Genomic DNA, 15575 nt, shown 5'->3' on the forward strand with positions numbered 1-15575 from the left:
AAATTATTTGCTGATAGTGAGTCTACTGAGAGGTGTACAAATAGTGTTTCAGACTTGATAGGCTCTAGGGAGGGAGGAATATATATTTCTGAACTCATTTGGTCTCACCAGTTTATAGCCAAGTGATTGGAAGAAACTGAAAAAAAATCTATCCAAAGAAGTTTGGAGAACAGAACCACTAATTTGAAATCTTATTCTTTGGGGATGAATGGAAGCCCCACATACTGCCCAACCTGCCATTTTTATACAGGTAGTGATGATGGATCTGATGTCACTGATGAATTGGTTTGTTCAGTGCCATTAAAGGCACTAAATAAACACAATTGTGTGGAGCAGTGGAAAAATACATCAAAGTGGTTTTCTCTGTCATAATCAACATGGCTAGTACAGCTGCTGCTGATGCCCAGAGATGGGAGGTCACAAGGACAGAGCTAGACTGTCAGTGGTGGACAAAGCCTTTAATCCAGCACAGGGGAGCAGAGGCACCTGTATCTCTGAGTTCAAGCTCAACCTAGTCTATATAGCAGGGTCCATGTCAGCCGGGGCTACAAAGAGAAACCCTGGCTCAAAAATAAATAAATAAATAAATAAATAAATAAATAAATAAATAGCAAATAAAAAACAAGTAAAAAGAAAAATAGAGGACCTTATATAATTAAGAGAAGACAGTGCAATTACCAGACTAATCTCCTGCTTAATGATGTGTCTTTGCAGAGGACATCAAGAATATTTATGCACAGAGAAGAAGATCTCAGTGGGAATTAGAGGGGTATGAGAGGAACAATCTTGGGCAAAAATGACCAAAATACATTGAATACATGTATAAAATTATCAAAAAAGAAAAACTAAGTTCTAAAAGGAAATTTAATGCAAAATCATTTTAAAATGGGTAACATCATATAAATCATCATCAGGACTGAATTTCGTAAGGGACAAAGGATTAAATCATCCCCAATGCCAGGAATTCCTAAAACGTGATCATGCTAACTAGGATAACATCATTTCCATTTCAGAAGTAGGATGGCCATGTTGAGGACATTATCAAGTTACTTCCTGTGTCATAAACAATATTAATCCAGAACTTGAGAATGAGAACTCAATTACAGATTGATCTTTTAGTGGATTTGACTGTTCATTTCATCTTTAATGGGGAAACCCACCACTCAACACCATGTTTCATATCATAAGTACTCCAGGTGAAGGTGGAGTTGTGGTGAGCACAAATTAAGGCAAATAATTGTATGTATTTCAACACAGCTGAGTACAGCTCTCTGAACAGTGATGTCACCTTCTGTTACATTTGACAGGAGAATTTGAAAACAGAGTTCAAGATTTTCAGAAATAATGTCACTATTTGGTATAATCACAAGTCCGTTTTTGTCAGCATATATGTTACGTGCCAACTTTACACTAGAGTGCCTAGAACCACAATCCTTCATTCAACCTAAAAATATTGTTGATCATGTCCCTTCTCGACCTTTATGGACCTTTTATAGGTCCTTCTCAGAGGTGAGTGTCCACACTTCGCAATCTCACTGTATGCAAACCATCACTTTTTCATATCACCTACATTTGTGGGTCACAAGTTTCAAGAATTGAGCACACGGCGGGACTGGGAAGATGGCTCAGAAGTCTTAATGGTAGAGACTGCTCTTGCAGAGGACCCAAGCTCAATTCTAAGTACCCATTTTGAATAGCTCATAAATACCTGAAATTCAGCTCCTCCAGCCTCCAAGGGCACCTGTACTCATGAGCACATACACAAACCCAAACACAGGCACATACACATAATCAAAAGTTAAAAGTCCTTGATATAAATGTCTTCTAGATAAGACAAGGGATGAAATCTCAACCATATGGCTACTTAAACAAGACCTGAACAACGACAACAGCAGTTGACCTTCCAAAGTGCATGGGGAATTGCAAGGGGCCCCATGCCAAGATCAAGAGCAACAGGCAATTACAAACTACTGAGGAGGGGAGAGTGAGTCTTCTCCAAAGATGAGCCCCCTTAATGGTTATCTAATCCCAAGTGGTCAGACCTAAAAGAAACATGTGTTCAAGCAATACTAAACCTACTCTGTAAGCTGATTTCTATTTTCATCTCCACCTATGTTGAGAGAGAGGAATAGAGAAAATGATCACTAAAGAATAAGAAAACTTGAATCTGAAGGGGATGGAGGAATCTGGGAGGATTTAGAGGGATAGTGGCAGAAGGTAGGATTATATTTTAATTTTACTATTAATTCAAAGTGTTAAGCACACTAATAGTAAAATTAGAAATAAAATATCTCACCCCATCTTAGGAATTCAGTGAGATCAGAGTTATGTCGATCAAGCCAGGTGTCCAACAAGCCCATTTGTTTCTCAGAAGCAATGCCAAATAGTCCACAAAGTTTGTGTTGTTCTCATCCACTGTTTTGTGTGTTTGTTCTTTCCCCCTTTTTTATTTTTCCTGAATCAGGGTTTCTCTGTGTATACCTGGCTGTCCTGGAACTAACTCTGTAGACCAGACTGGCCTTGAACTCACAGAGATACCTCTGCCTCCTGAGAGCTGCCACTGCTCTCCTTACTCTTAGGACAAAAGCACACCAAGATAAATCCTCTTACTTAGATGTGTTCAATTTCTCCATTAGAAATCACTAAATTGGAGCTGTCCCATGGTTTTGAAAGATTCTCTCTAAATGGGCACCACATAATTAACATTATTATATTCTATAAGGATTTTGTTCCGTCCCTGTGTGTGCAGATATGGTGTCGTTTATATAGGGTACTTTTTCAGGGGAATTACCAATTTTTATTATAGCTTGCATAGTAGTGTGTAGCCCAAAACAGTTATTGCACAGTCCAGAAAAGCCAAAGTCTACAACCCATGTTCCGGATGATTAATTAATTTGAAGCCAACTAATTTCAGGACTTCAGTTCACAACTAAGATAAGAAAGCCACAATGGTAACAAGGTATGAAAGGAGGGAATCAAAAATACCTGAAAACCATGAAGCTGTGGTGGTAAAGCAGGACCTGGGATTCTCTGTGGGTATCTGGATCACACACCCATGCACGTGCTCAAACACACACACACACACACACACACACACACACACACACACACACACACACACATGTTCTTAGGGCAAGGCCAGCCTGTGTCACCTCCCAGAGCTGATCTCACAGAGCTCTAACCATCTTGTGCTCTAAGCTCAGATCCTCAGCTCACTCCAGTCAATATCAGCCTTTTCCAGGGCTGGATCCCTGTCTCTCTCACTGCTGGATCTACCCCACTAAATAATCATTCAAGATCTTACTAAGGTCCTTGTTTGTCTATGGAGAATCAGCAGGGAAGCCAGTGCTGATCTGATCTTACTAAGCATTAAATTTAATCCAGACGCTCTTCCTGTAGAAATAAATTGATATACATAATAAACAGGTAATCTGTATTTGTCATTGTGAATTGTTATGTACTTAACTATATATGATAGTAAGACATAATCATTGGTCAAGGGCAAACATTTGCTCTTGAGATTTCTCTGTGACATCCTAGCAGTTTAGGGGAGTCAGAGTAAGTTAATTAATTCAACAGAGTATTCCAACAGAGGGGTCCACAGGATGATCAGAAGTCCCAGAGGCTAATGAAAAGATGTACTGAAATTCTGCCTAGCCAAATATGACGAAGTATCAACGGTCACAAAATACTGTGTAACTTTGTCTGTGTGTTTGTAGTGATAATAACAGTTTCGTGGTAAATTGTCTGTATTATTTAAAACGGAAAGAAAGAAAGAAACCAAAGAAACCAAAAGAGACCTTACCAGAATGCAAAGGATGTAAGAGGTAAGAAAGGACACAATTTTAGCTCAGTGCAGTCACTGTGGACTTCCTGGGGTCTCAGGCCCTCTTCAACCACAGCCTGTACACCCTCTGCTTTCTTACTTCATCCCAGCTTAGCTCTTGTAAATGCGGTGACAGTGATCTTTTTACCCCAAACCAGAAAACGTCCTAAAGCACCGCTGCCTATCAGAAGCAGAGGTGCACAGGTTTAAAATGCCTGTGAGGTCACTGAGCACTGACCTCCTTCATCCCCTCAAGGACTGTGTCTACTCTGCCCTCCTCCAACCCAAGCAGCCTTCCTGGAAGATGCCACCAGTCCTGATTCTCCTGACCTTTCTTCTGCCTTTTGGAGCTGGTACAGATGAGTGAACATCCCTTTCTCAGATGTGCCATTCCATAATACCTCTGCAGACTCTCTGCTCAGCCCTAGTCAGGAAGTGTCCTGCACTGAACCAGGAGCTTTCTGAATCTCAGGTCCCATACCAAACCCAGACGTGCATATCTGTCACTGGCTAGTTTCTCACCAGGATCTGAGGAAGGGAGGTGACCTCAGAAGACATAGAGTGCACTAGCTTCTTCCTGCTTTTTGTGTCACCTGGAAAATGAATCATTCTGGGACAGGGACATCACAGAGAATGTAAACCTACAAAAATGTATATCATTAACTTTACTAAAGCCCAGGGCAAGGGTAGCTTTAAGGACTAGCCTGCAATGGGGTAAAGCCACCAGCTCAAGAATATTATTGTCATTTCGTAACCTTCACCCTCAGCCTGTTGAAGAAAGAGGACCTAGGTGACAAGACACCTGCATTGCACACTCCACTAGCTTTGCAGTCTTGTTTTGGTTGGCCTCTCCACTTCTTTTTTCAGGTCCCCAGCTATTCCCATCTTTGCCAGCACATCACTCCAATGTCCACTAGGCCCTGAATTCCGTGAGCTCCGAACCACTAGCCCTCCTTAACATAGAAGTCATTCATCCATGCAGCCTAAAGCATTTACTGAGAACCCAAGATGTATTGTGCATCAGAAGAGGAGAATTTTAGAAAATCCTCCTGGTAGGGCCTGGGGGTAAAGGTGAGAAAATGACACCAATCAAGACATTAGCAGGATTTCAGACACTCGCCAACAAAGAGAGGATCAAGGCAATTCACCCAGGATCCCCTCAGTCTCTAGCATCAGGAAGAGGGAGCTTGTCCCTAAATGTATTTGTAAAGCATGAGCTGGAGGACAAGTAGGACTCACCCCTTCTCAGAGCAGGGCTCTTCAGGTTTAGATTCAGCAAAGATTATTCTATGTGTAAGGAATTCTGTCCAAAACAATCTGGGGAAACTGTAGATTCTATGGCCTTCAACTTCTCCCTAGATCTTCTCTTCTGTCCTCAGGTATTGCTCCCAGAAACCCCATATTCTATCCTTTTCTTTCAGAGGAGATCATCAGGGACATGAGGTCAAGCACCACTCCTGCCCTTACAAGATATTTATCGAATCTCTGCATGTTGGTGGGAATAAGAGTCGCTGTGGAGGGTTCCTGGTGTGAGAAAATTCGTGCTGACAGCTGCTCACTGCCTGGGAAGGTGAGGAGAAACAGCTCTCCCATGTTTTCAGACTGCAACAGGTGTTTCCATCCTCTACTTGTGGATGCTCCTGTGAGAGCACACCAGAGGGCAGGACTGTGAAAATGGAAGTCTGAAGACAGGGACACTGTGAGGTCAAAGGGTGAGAGGTTAGAGCCAGCAGCACACTTGCGTTGAAAGCAGCTACACTGTCCAGACTAAAGCAGTGGCTGAGGTAAAAGGACACATTGAGAGTCAGTGCAAACTTTGGGATATTGTCTAGAAGCTAGAGGGAATCCTGGGGAGTCTTATGTTCTTGAGAAGCAGAGCAGCAGGTCAAACCCTGAGGCCCTCCTGTCTCCTCAAGTCCCCTCAGCTAGAGCCCTCCCTGCCTCTTACACCTCCTGGACTGTGTCCTCTCTCACTCACCATCTCTCATCCCCACTCTGCCATCTACAGCTCAATAAGAGTCACTCTGGGAGCCCACAACATCGAGACAAAGGAGGAGACCCAGCAGATCATCCCTGTGGAAAAAGCAATTCCTCACACTGCCTATACTCATAAGAATGATTCCAGTGACATCATGCTCTTAAAGGTCAGACCTGCCCCATCCTGGTCCAGGGATGCCTCCTGCCCTCACCCTCTCCTTCTCTCCCTGCCATCCTGGCCTTCATGGTGTTTCAGCCCAGCTGTCAATGAGCTCTACTCTCCCTTCTTCCCCAACAGCTGGAGATTAAGGCCATGACTAAACATGACTAGAGCTGTGAGACCACTCAAGCTGCCCTGGTGCAGGTCCATGTGTGAAATCAGGGGACATACGCTCCGTGGCTGGTTGGAGAAAGATGGTCCCAGAGCGGAACTATACAGACAGACTACAAGTGGTGGAGCTAACAGTACAGATGGATCAGGAGTGTGAGTCCCACTATCAATGTTATTACAACAAAGCCAATGAGATGTGTTGGGGGAACCAAAGATCAAACATGCTTCCTTCTATGTAAGTTGGATTTTCATCCTCTCTAGGCTCCATGGGATGGGAAATGCAATCTGGGATCTAGAGACCAACATCAAGGGGACTCCTTTATGTGATCTTTCTCCCTAGGAACAGCAGTAACCAGTAACTAACTAGGGCCTCCTGAGCTGAGAAGGAGCCTCAGTGAAGGCAGCTGGTATAAAGCAGGGTTTGCACAGTCCTCCTCACACCCAGGCCCAGGCTTTAGAAAGCTGTGTCCCTGCCTGTGTCGTTAACACAAGCAGGTGTCTCCACAGAGCAGACACACCCACTTTTGTCCACGGTCTCGTCCTCCATGCTCACATCAGGCCCACTCACCTGCCCCCATGTTCTTAAACAATGGCCTGGAGATGAGGGTCCCACACACCCTTATAGAGAGTGGATCACAGATCTGGAGAAAGGGCAGAGGCTGGGCTCAGGAGGGAGGTGAAGCAGTAACCCTGTCCACAATCAGAGCAGGAAGCCCATGGACACCCAGGCCTGCTCTCTCATCTCCCACAAGCAGAGCACACAAGCCAAACTTCTCTGAGAGGCAGTTTGAGACTAGGGTCAACAATAGCTCAGTCCCCTGTGCCTCCTCTCCATTCACAGGGGGATTCTGGAGGACCTCTCTTGTGTAAATAAGTGGTTGTGGGCATCGCCTCCTATGGACATGAGGATGGTAGAGCACCAAGCGTCTTCACCAGAGTGTCAAGTTTCCTATCCTGGATAAAGAAAACAATGAAACACAGCTAACTCCAGAACAAACCAGACCTCTCTCTGACTCAGCATCTTCCCTACAGCTGAGTCCAAGATTTTCCTAGGACAGAAGCCACAGCTCAATAAAGGTCTCTTACTGAATTGGAATTCTGGTTTCATATCATAAAGACCAACTCTGTGCTAGGAAGGCCAATGGCACACTTCTGCTTGCTGCCTCCCCCAACACCATACACGCTCCCAAAGATTAGGCCATTACCAGCTCATTTTTACTAGTTCCACTTTACAGTGTCTCACCTTCCGACAGGCCTAAAGCTGAGCTTGGGGGTCTCCTGTCCTGGGGCTCAGGGTGAACTTTTTTCCTCCTCTGTGTCATATGGAAGAAAGGAGAGGGAAAGCACCATTGGTCCTGGAGACATGGGAGACAGAGCCCAGGTCACTGTAGATGGGCCTTCCTGGGCAGAGTATCTCTGTCCCACAGCTTCACCATTAAGGTGACAGCAATTTCAGGAAGGGCTGTTCCACATCTAGAACAAGATCCTCTCTTCCTCTGCATACAGGGCCAAGCTTCCTCCAGCCTCCTAGCTCTATGTCCTTCTCCTTCATGACTGCTCTGCTGAGTCTATCAACTTCCGTGTTACAACCCTGCAGATCTCAGCACATTCCTACCTCTTCTTCCTCTACAATCCAAGCCATGTATTGCTTTTTCCATTAGGGCCTCAGCCCTGTAGTGCCAGCCCACCTTAGGCCTGAAGTAAGATGACCAACATACTTCCGGTGTCATAAACAACATTTGTGCCAGACTTGACAATGAAAACTGACTTACAGATCGAACCTTTTAGTGCATTTGACCACTGCTTTCATCTTTAAGGTGAAAACCAACTTGTCGACACCATGTTTCACACCATAAGTGCTCCAGGTGAAGGTGGGCTTATGGGGAGCTCAAATGAAGGCAAATAATTGTATGCATCTCAACACAGTTGAAGACAGCTTTGTGAACAGTGATGTCACCTTCTGTTACATTTGACATGAAAAGTTGAAAACAGATTTCAAGATTTTCAGAAATAATGTCACTATTATGGTAAAATCATAGGTACATTTTAGTCAGCATATATATGTTACCTGCTGATTTTACAGTACAATACCTAGAAACTCAATCCTCCATTCAACCCAAGAACATTTTAAATAAATTATTTATATATTTTTATTGTATGTTAATTGGTGTTTTGCCTGTATGTATGTCTGTGTGAGGGTGTCAAATCCCTCTGGAACTGGAGTTACAGAAAGTTGTGAGCTGCCATATGGGTACTGAGAATTGAACCTGGTCATCTGGAAGAACAGAAAGTGCTCTGAACCACTGAGTCATCTCTCCAGCACCCTTAAAAATATTTTTGATCATGTCTCTTCGTGACCTTTAAAGATAGTTTACAGTTTCTCAGAGAGGGATGGTCACACCACAATCACACTGTATTCACACCATCATTTTTCACAGCCTGTACACTGAACAAACACTTTCAGGATTTGAACACACAGGACTGGAGAGATGGCTCAGAGGTCTTAACAGGATACACTGCTCTTGCAGAGGACCCATGTTTAATTCTGAGCACCCATGTTAAATAGCTCATACCCACATGTAATTTCAGCTCCTCTGGCCTCCAAGAGCAACTGCACTCACACACAGACTCAAATTTAAACACAAACACAGACACATACACATAATCAAAAGTTAAAAAATCTTTTAGAGGAATGTCTTCTAGAAATGACAAAGAAACTACACCCATGAAATCTGAACAATGTGGCTGCTCAAACAAGACCAGAACAATGACGACAGCAGCAGTTGACCTTCCAAAGTGATGGGGAAGAGCAAGAGGCCCATCCCAAGATGAAGAGCAACAGACAATTATAAACTGCTGTGATGGGGAGAAGGAGTCTGCCTCAAGATGAGCCCCCTTAATGGATATCTAATCCCAAGGTCAGACCTAAAAGAAACATGCATGCAAGCAATACTAAACCAACTCAATAGGCTGGATTCTATTTTTATCCCCTTGTTTGTGTGTGAGAAAGAGACAGACTGATGAGTAAACAATAAGAGATCTGAAAGGGATGGAGGAACATGGAGTTAGAGGAATAATGGATGGGATGATATAATTGTCTTTAAATTTTCTTTTAATTTAAAGTGTTAAGCACACTAACAGTAAAGTTAGAAACAAAATATCACATCCACATCTTAGATATTTACTGAGATCAAAGCTATGTCCAATAAGCCAGAGAGTGAAAGAATCATTTATCAAATGCAATATCAAATATCCCACCAGATGCAAGTTGTCATCCTTTACTTTTATGATAAGAGCATACCAAAATAAAATTTATACTAACATGTGTTCTATTTCTTTATTAGGTATCACAAAACTTGATCCTGCTCTATGGTTTTAGTAGATTACCTCTGAATGGTCACAATATAATTGAGATTATTATATTCTGTGAGAGTTTTGTTGCTTATCTAGGTGTGGAGATCAAATTTCCTTATAGTTGGATGAATAACGTGTAGCCCAAAAACAGTTGCCCCTTCACTGTGGCTGAGAAAAGCCAAAAGGTTATGGCTTGGATGGAAAGGATGATTAATTCTGACCCAATTAACATCAGGACTCCAGTTCACAACTAGAACAAGAAAGTCTCTCTTGGTCACAAAGTATGAAAGGAGGAAATTCAAAAATATCTGCAGACATAAGGTGGTGGTGGTAAAGAAGGACCTGGGTTGCTCCGTGGTTATCTGGATGTGACACATACACCTATTCATAGGGCAAGGCCAGCCTGTCTCACCTCCCAGAACTGGTCTCACACAGCTCTAAACATCTTGTGCTCTAAGCTCAGATCCTCAGCTCACTCCAGTCAATATCAGCCTTTTCCAGGGCTGGATCCCTGTCTCTCTCACTGCTGGATCTACCCCACTAAATAATCATTCAAGATCTTACCAAGGTCCTTGTTTGTCTGTGGAAAATCCTAAACAACATTGAAGAAAGTACCAATGGAGTCATCAGCAGGGGAGTAGGTGCTGATCTGAGCTTACTAAGCATTTAATTCAATCCTGAAGCTCTTGCTTAGAGACAAATGCCATTACATAATGAACGGTAACCTATACATGGCATTGTGAATTGTTTATTATACTTAACTATGTATGATGGTAAAACATGGTCACTGGCCACAGGCAAACACTTGTTTTTGACATTTCTTTGTGACTCCCTGGCAGTTGAGGAGAGTCAGAATGAGTTAAGATTAGTTGACCATACTATTCCAACAGATGGTTGCACAGTGTGATCAGAAGTTCCAGAGGTTAATGAGATGATGTATGGAAATCTGCCTAGTCAAGTAGGGCCCAATATCAATGTTCCCTAAATAGTGTATGAGTCTATTTGCAGTACTATAATTATTTAAGAGTTAATTGGTTGTCAGTATTATTTTTAGAAAAAGAAAAGAAAGAAAAACCAAAGAAATTAAAAGGATGTAAGAGAAAAGAAAGGACACACTTTTGGTTTAGTGCAGTCACTGTGGACTTCCTGGGTCCTCAGGCCATCCTCAACCACAGTCTCCACACCATTTACTCTCTTGGTCATTATCCAGCTTAGCTCATAATATGTCAATGTGGTGACTTGTCATTTTGACCCAAACCAGAAAACGTCCTTATGTCCTGAAACCAATCAGCGCAGAGGTGTACAGGTTTAAAATGCCTGTGAGGTCTCTGAGCACTGACCTCCTTCATCCCCTCAAGGACTGTGTCTACTCTGCACTCCTCCAACCCAAGCAGACTTCCTGAGAAGATGCCACCAGTCCTGATTCTCCTGACCTTTCTTCTGCCGCTTGGAGCTGGTGGAGGTGAGTGAACACCCTGTCCCAGAGGTGCCATCCCATAACACCTCTGCAGACTCTCTGCCCAGCTCTAGTCAGGAAATGTCCTGAACTGAACCTGAGATATCAGAACCTCAGGTCCCATACGAACCCAGACCTGGAAATCTGTCACTGTCTAGATTCTCAACAAGGTTTGAGGAAGGGCTGTGACCTCAGAAGACTTGAGGGCACTAGCGTCTCCCTGCTTTTTTGTCACCTGGAGAATGGATCATTCTTACACAGGGACATCACAGAGAACCTACACCTACAAAAATAGTACATCATTAACTTTACTAGGAGCCCAGGGCAAGGGCAGCTTTAATGACCAGCCTGCAATTGGGTAAGACCACCTGCTCAAGAATATTAGCATCATTTCGTAACCTATGACCTCTGCCTGCTGAAGAAAGAGGACCTGGGTGACAAGATGCCTGCATTGCACACTCCACTAGCTGTGCGGTCTTGTTTTGGTTGGCCTCTCCACTTCTTCCTGCAGGTCCCCAGCTGTTCCCATCTTTGCCAGCACACTACTCCAATGTCCCCCTCTCTGTACCAGCAGCCCTCCAGTTAAGTAAATGTCATTCATAGATGCAGTCAAAAGTATTTACTGAGAATCAAGTTGTATTGGGCATCAGAATAAAAGAATTAGAAAATCATCATCCATAGGGCTTGGAGGTAAATCAACCGAAAGATTGCAGGGGTTGAGGAGACTCCCTAACAAAGAATGCTCAAGAGAAGCCACCCAATATCTGTTTGGTCTCTATCATCATAAAGATCGAGCTGGTCCCTCCATATATTTGTAAAGCAGGGGCTGGAGGACAAGTGCCTTCTCTGAAAAGGGCTCTGTGGCTTTAGAATAAAAAAATTATTCTTAATGTGCAAGAAATTCTGTCCACAACAGTCTCACCTCACCTCTCCCTAGATCTTCCCTTCTGACCACATCTGCTGCTCCCAGACACCCCATATTCTATCCTTTTCTTTCAGAGGAGATCATTGGGGGACATGAGGTTAAGCCCCACTCCCGCCCCTACATGACATTAATTGAATCTCTGGAAGCTGATGGTAATAGTAGTCTCTGCGGAGGGTTCCTGGTGAAAGACAACTTCGTGCTGACAGTTGCTCACTGCCTAGGAAGGTGAGGAGAAGCAGCTAGCCCATGTTTTCTGAGACCCACAACAGGTGTTTCTATCCTCTACTTGTGGATGCTCCTGTGAGAGCACACTAGAGAGTAGGACTGTGAAAATGGATATCTGAAAACGGAGACACTGAGGTCAAAGGGTGAGTGGTCAGAGCCAGCAGGACACTCGAGTGAAAGCAGCTACAGTGGCCAGACTAAAGCAGTAGTTGATGTGTTGATATATTGTGTAGCCCAATATATAACATATGGCGATCAGAGGACAGAGCCAGCCACTAGATTAGACCTAGACGCCAGACAGTGTTGGCATATACCCTTATTCCTATCACTTCAGAGACAGAGATCATGTGAGTTCAAGACCATACTGGAACCAGAGACAGGCAGTGGTGGCACAAACCTATAATTCCATTATTTGAAAATCTTATGTCTTTTCTTTTAAGGACACAAACCTTTAATCCCAGGAAGTAATATGATAGGACACAGAGGTATATAACGGGCTGGAAACAGGAACTCGCTCGTTTTTTGTGGAGATTTCACAGGGATAAGAACTAGTAGCTTGCTCTCTGCCTCTCTGATCTTTCAGCTTTTGCCCCAATATCTGGCTAAGGATTTTTTTTATAAATAAGACCTTTTAAGATTTGTGTTACAAGTTGAAGTTGAAAGTACACATTAGGAGTCAGTGCAAACTTTGGAATATTGCCTAGAAACAAGAAGGAGCCTCTAGGAGTCTAATATCCTTGAAAAGACAAGAGCAGCAGGTCAATCCCTCAGGCCCTCTTGTCTCCTCAAGTCCACTCAGCTAGAGCCACACCCTGCCGACCCCACCCACCCAGCCTCTTACACCTCCTGGACTGTGTCCTCTCTCCCTCCACATCTTCCTTCTCCACTCTGCTCTCTACAGCTCAATGACGGTCATTCTGGGAGCCCACAACATCGAGACAGAGGAGGAGACCCAGCAGATCATCCCTGTGGAAAAAGCCATTCCTCACCCTGCCTATGATCGTATGGATTTGTCTAATGACATCATGCTCTTAAAGGTGAGACCTGGTCCAGGGATGCCTCCTGCTCTCGCCCTCTCCTTCCCTCCCTTACATCCTGGGCTTCATGGTGTCTCAGCCCAGCTGTCAATGAGCTGCACTCTCCCTTCTTCCACAACGGCTGGAGATTAAGGCCAAGATGACTAAAGCTGTGAGACCCCTCAAGCTGCCCTGGCGCGGGGTCCATGTGAAGCCAGGAGATGTGTGCTCTGTGGCTGGTTGGGGAATAAAGGTCCCAGAGGGGAACTATGCAGACACACTACAAGAGGTGGAGCTGACAGTACAGAAGGATCAGCTGTGTGAGTCCCACTACCCATGTTATTACAACAAAGCCAATCAGCTATGTGTGGGGGACCCAAAGATCAAGAGTGCTTCCTTTAAGGTAAATTGGATTTTAAAACTCTCTGGGCTCCATGGGATGGGAAATGCAATCTGGGATCTAGAGAACAAACATCAAGGGAACTCCTTTATATGATCTTTCTCCCTTGAAACAGCAGTAACCAATAACTAACTAGGGCCTGCTGAGCCGAAAAGGAGCCTCAGTGAAGGCTGCTGGTATAAAAGCAGGGTTTGCACAGTTCTCCTGACATCCAGGCCCAGGCTTTAGAAGGCTGTGCTCCCTGCCTGTGTCATTCCCACAGGCAGGTGTCTCCACAGAGCAGACACCCACTTTTGTCCACGGTCTCGTCCTCCATGCTCACATCAGGCCCACTTACCTGTCGCCATGTTCTTAAACAATGGCCTGGAGATGAGGGTGCCACACACCCTTATAGAGAGTGGATCACAGACCTGGAGAAAGGGCAGAGGCTGGGCTCAGGAGGGAGGTGAAGCAGTAACCCTGTCCACAATCAGAGCAGGAAGCCCAGGGACACCCAGGCCTGCTCGCTCATCTCCCACAAGAAGAGCAAACAAGCCAAACGTCTCTGAGAGGGAGTTAGGGACTAGAGTGAAAAACAACTCAGTCCCCTGTGCCTCCTCTCCATTCACAGGGGGATTCTGGAGGGCCTCTCTTGTGTAACAAAGTGGTTGCAGGCATCGCCTCCTATGGACATGAGGATGGTTCAGCACCAAGAGTCTTCACCAGAGTGTCAAGTTTCCTATCCTGGATAAAGGAAACGATGAAACACAGCTAACTCCAGAGCAAACCAGACCCCTCTTTGACTCTGCATCTTCCCTACAGCTGAGTCCAGGATTGTCCTAGGACAGAAGCCACAACTCAATAAAGTTCTCTTTGATCAATCAGAAGTCTGGTTTCCTATCACAGGGACTAACTCTGTGCTAGGCAGGCCAATGGCACACTTCTCTCTGCTCACCCCAACACCATACACACACCTCTCCCAAAGCTTAGGCAAGACCATTGCCAGCTCATTTTTACTTGTCCCACTCTGTAGTGCCTGCCCTTCTGACAGGCCTAAAGCTGAGCTTGGGGGTCTCCTGTCCTGGGGCTTAGGGTGTCCTTTTTTCCTCCTCTGTGTCACATGGAAGTAAGGAGAGAGAAAAGCACCATTGGTCCCAAAGACATGGGAGACAGAGCCCAGGTCACTGTAGATGGGCCTTCCGGGAAACGGTATCTCTGTCCCATAGCTTCACCATTAAGGTGACAGCAATTTCAGTAAGGGATGTACCACATCTAGAACAAGATCCTTTCTTCCTCTGGATACAGGGCCAAGCTTCCTCCAGCCTCCTAGCCCTATGTCCTTCTCCTTCATTACTGCTCTGCTTAGTCTATCAACTTCCGTGTTACAACTCTGCTGATCTGAGCACACTCCTACCTCTTGTTCCTCTACAACTGAAGCCATGTGTGGTTCCTCCCATTAGGGCCTCAGCCCTGTGGTGCCAGCCCACCTTAGGTCCTGGCAGAGTGGTACCTCTCAAAGGTCCAGGCCACAATTGGCATCACACTGGGACCATGGAAGCCAGGGCTCCCAGCATCTCTCTCCAGAACCCTGTACCCCACCACCCACATGTCCATGCCTATGGAAGCTCTTCCCAGTCAGCTCAGTTCCTCCAGTGTGCTCAGCATCCACAGCTGCAGGGTCACTCAGCAGCAGGAGCCCCTCTGAGCAGGTCCATCTCACTCACTGCTGGACTCTAGGATAGGACTCCCTGCTGGTCACTGGGTTTATGTCAGTTTTTATCATCCACAAGAGCAAAAGAACTAGAAATCTCTACTTATTCATCAGTCAGTACTGAGGTATATGAGGTTTGCAAGTGACTCTAGTCAATTAGCTTCTACTGGGAAAGTATTCAGAGAAGCATCATTTTTACCAAAGAGGCTGGAATAAATAGAAAAAAATTTAAAATGGTGTGAAGAAATGCCCCTAATATTAGACATTCCTGATTACTGCTGCATCCATGATTCCTATGATTTCCTGGGCTTCTCATTGTTAGAAAGTTCTTGACCTGAGACTGTAGGCACAATGTGTGGCTTTTTGTTAAATAAA

General features: G+C 44.6%; 1 protein-coding gene and 1 pseudogene across 1 annotated transcript; both read left to right on the plus strand.

Annotated features, from left to right (window-relative positions):
• The first annotated feature begins 2948 nt into the window (after positions 1-2948).
• LOC128106466 (granzyme B-like) lies at positions 2949-7008 on the plus strand (annotated as a pseudogene).
• Positions 7009-10895: 3887 nt separating this feature from the next.
• LOC128107938 (granzyme C-like) lies at positions 10896-14264 on the plus strand. The gene is made up of 5 exons (XM_052734270.1): positions 10896-10950; positions 11944-12094; positions 12996-13131; positions 13259-13513; positions 14121-14264. The coding sequence occupies exons 1-5, from the start codon at positions 10896-10898 to the stop codon at positions 14262-14264; spliced, it is 741 nt and encodes a 246-aa protein (XP_052590230.1).
• The last annotated feature ends 1311 nt before the right edge of the window (positions 14265-15575 follow it).

Source organism: Peromyscus californicus, unplaced genomic scaffold (genome assembly GCF_007827085.1).
Source record: "Peromyscus californicus insignis strain IS unplaced genomic scaffold, ASM782708v3 Scaffold_12__1_contigs__length_115047231, whole genome shotgun sequence".
NCBI lineage: Eukaryota > Metazoa > Chordata > Mammalia > Rodentia > Cricetidae > Peromyscus > Peromyscus californicus.

Coding starts and splice junctions, on each gene's coding strand:
- LOC128107938 (XM_052734270.1), top strand. CDS start 10,896: ATGCCACCAGTCCTGATTCTCCTGACCTTTCTTCTGCCGCTTGGAGCT. Junction 10,951..11,943: donor GCCGCTTGGAGCTGGTGGAG/GTGAGTGAACAC, acceptor CTTTTCTTTCAG/AGGAGATCATTGGGGGACAT. Junction 12,095..12,995: donor GTTGCTCACTGCCTAGGAAG/GTGAGGAGAAGC, acceptor TGCTCTCTACAG/CTCAATGACGGTCATTCTGG.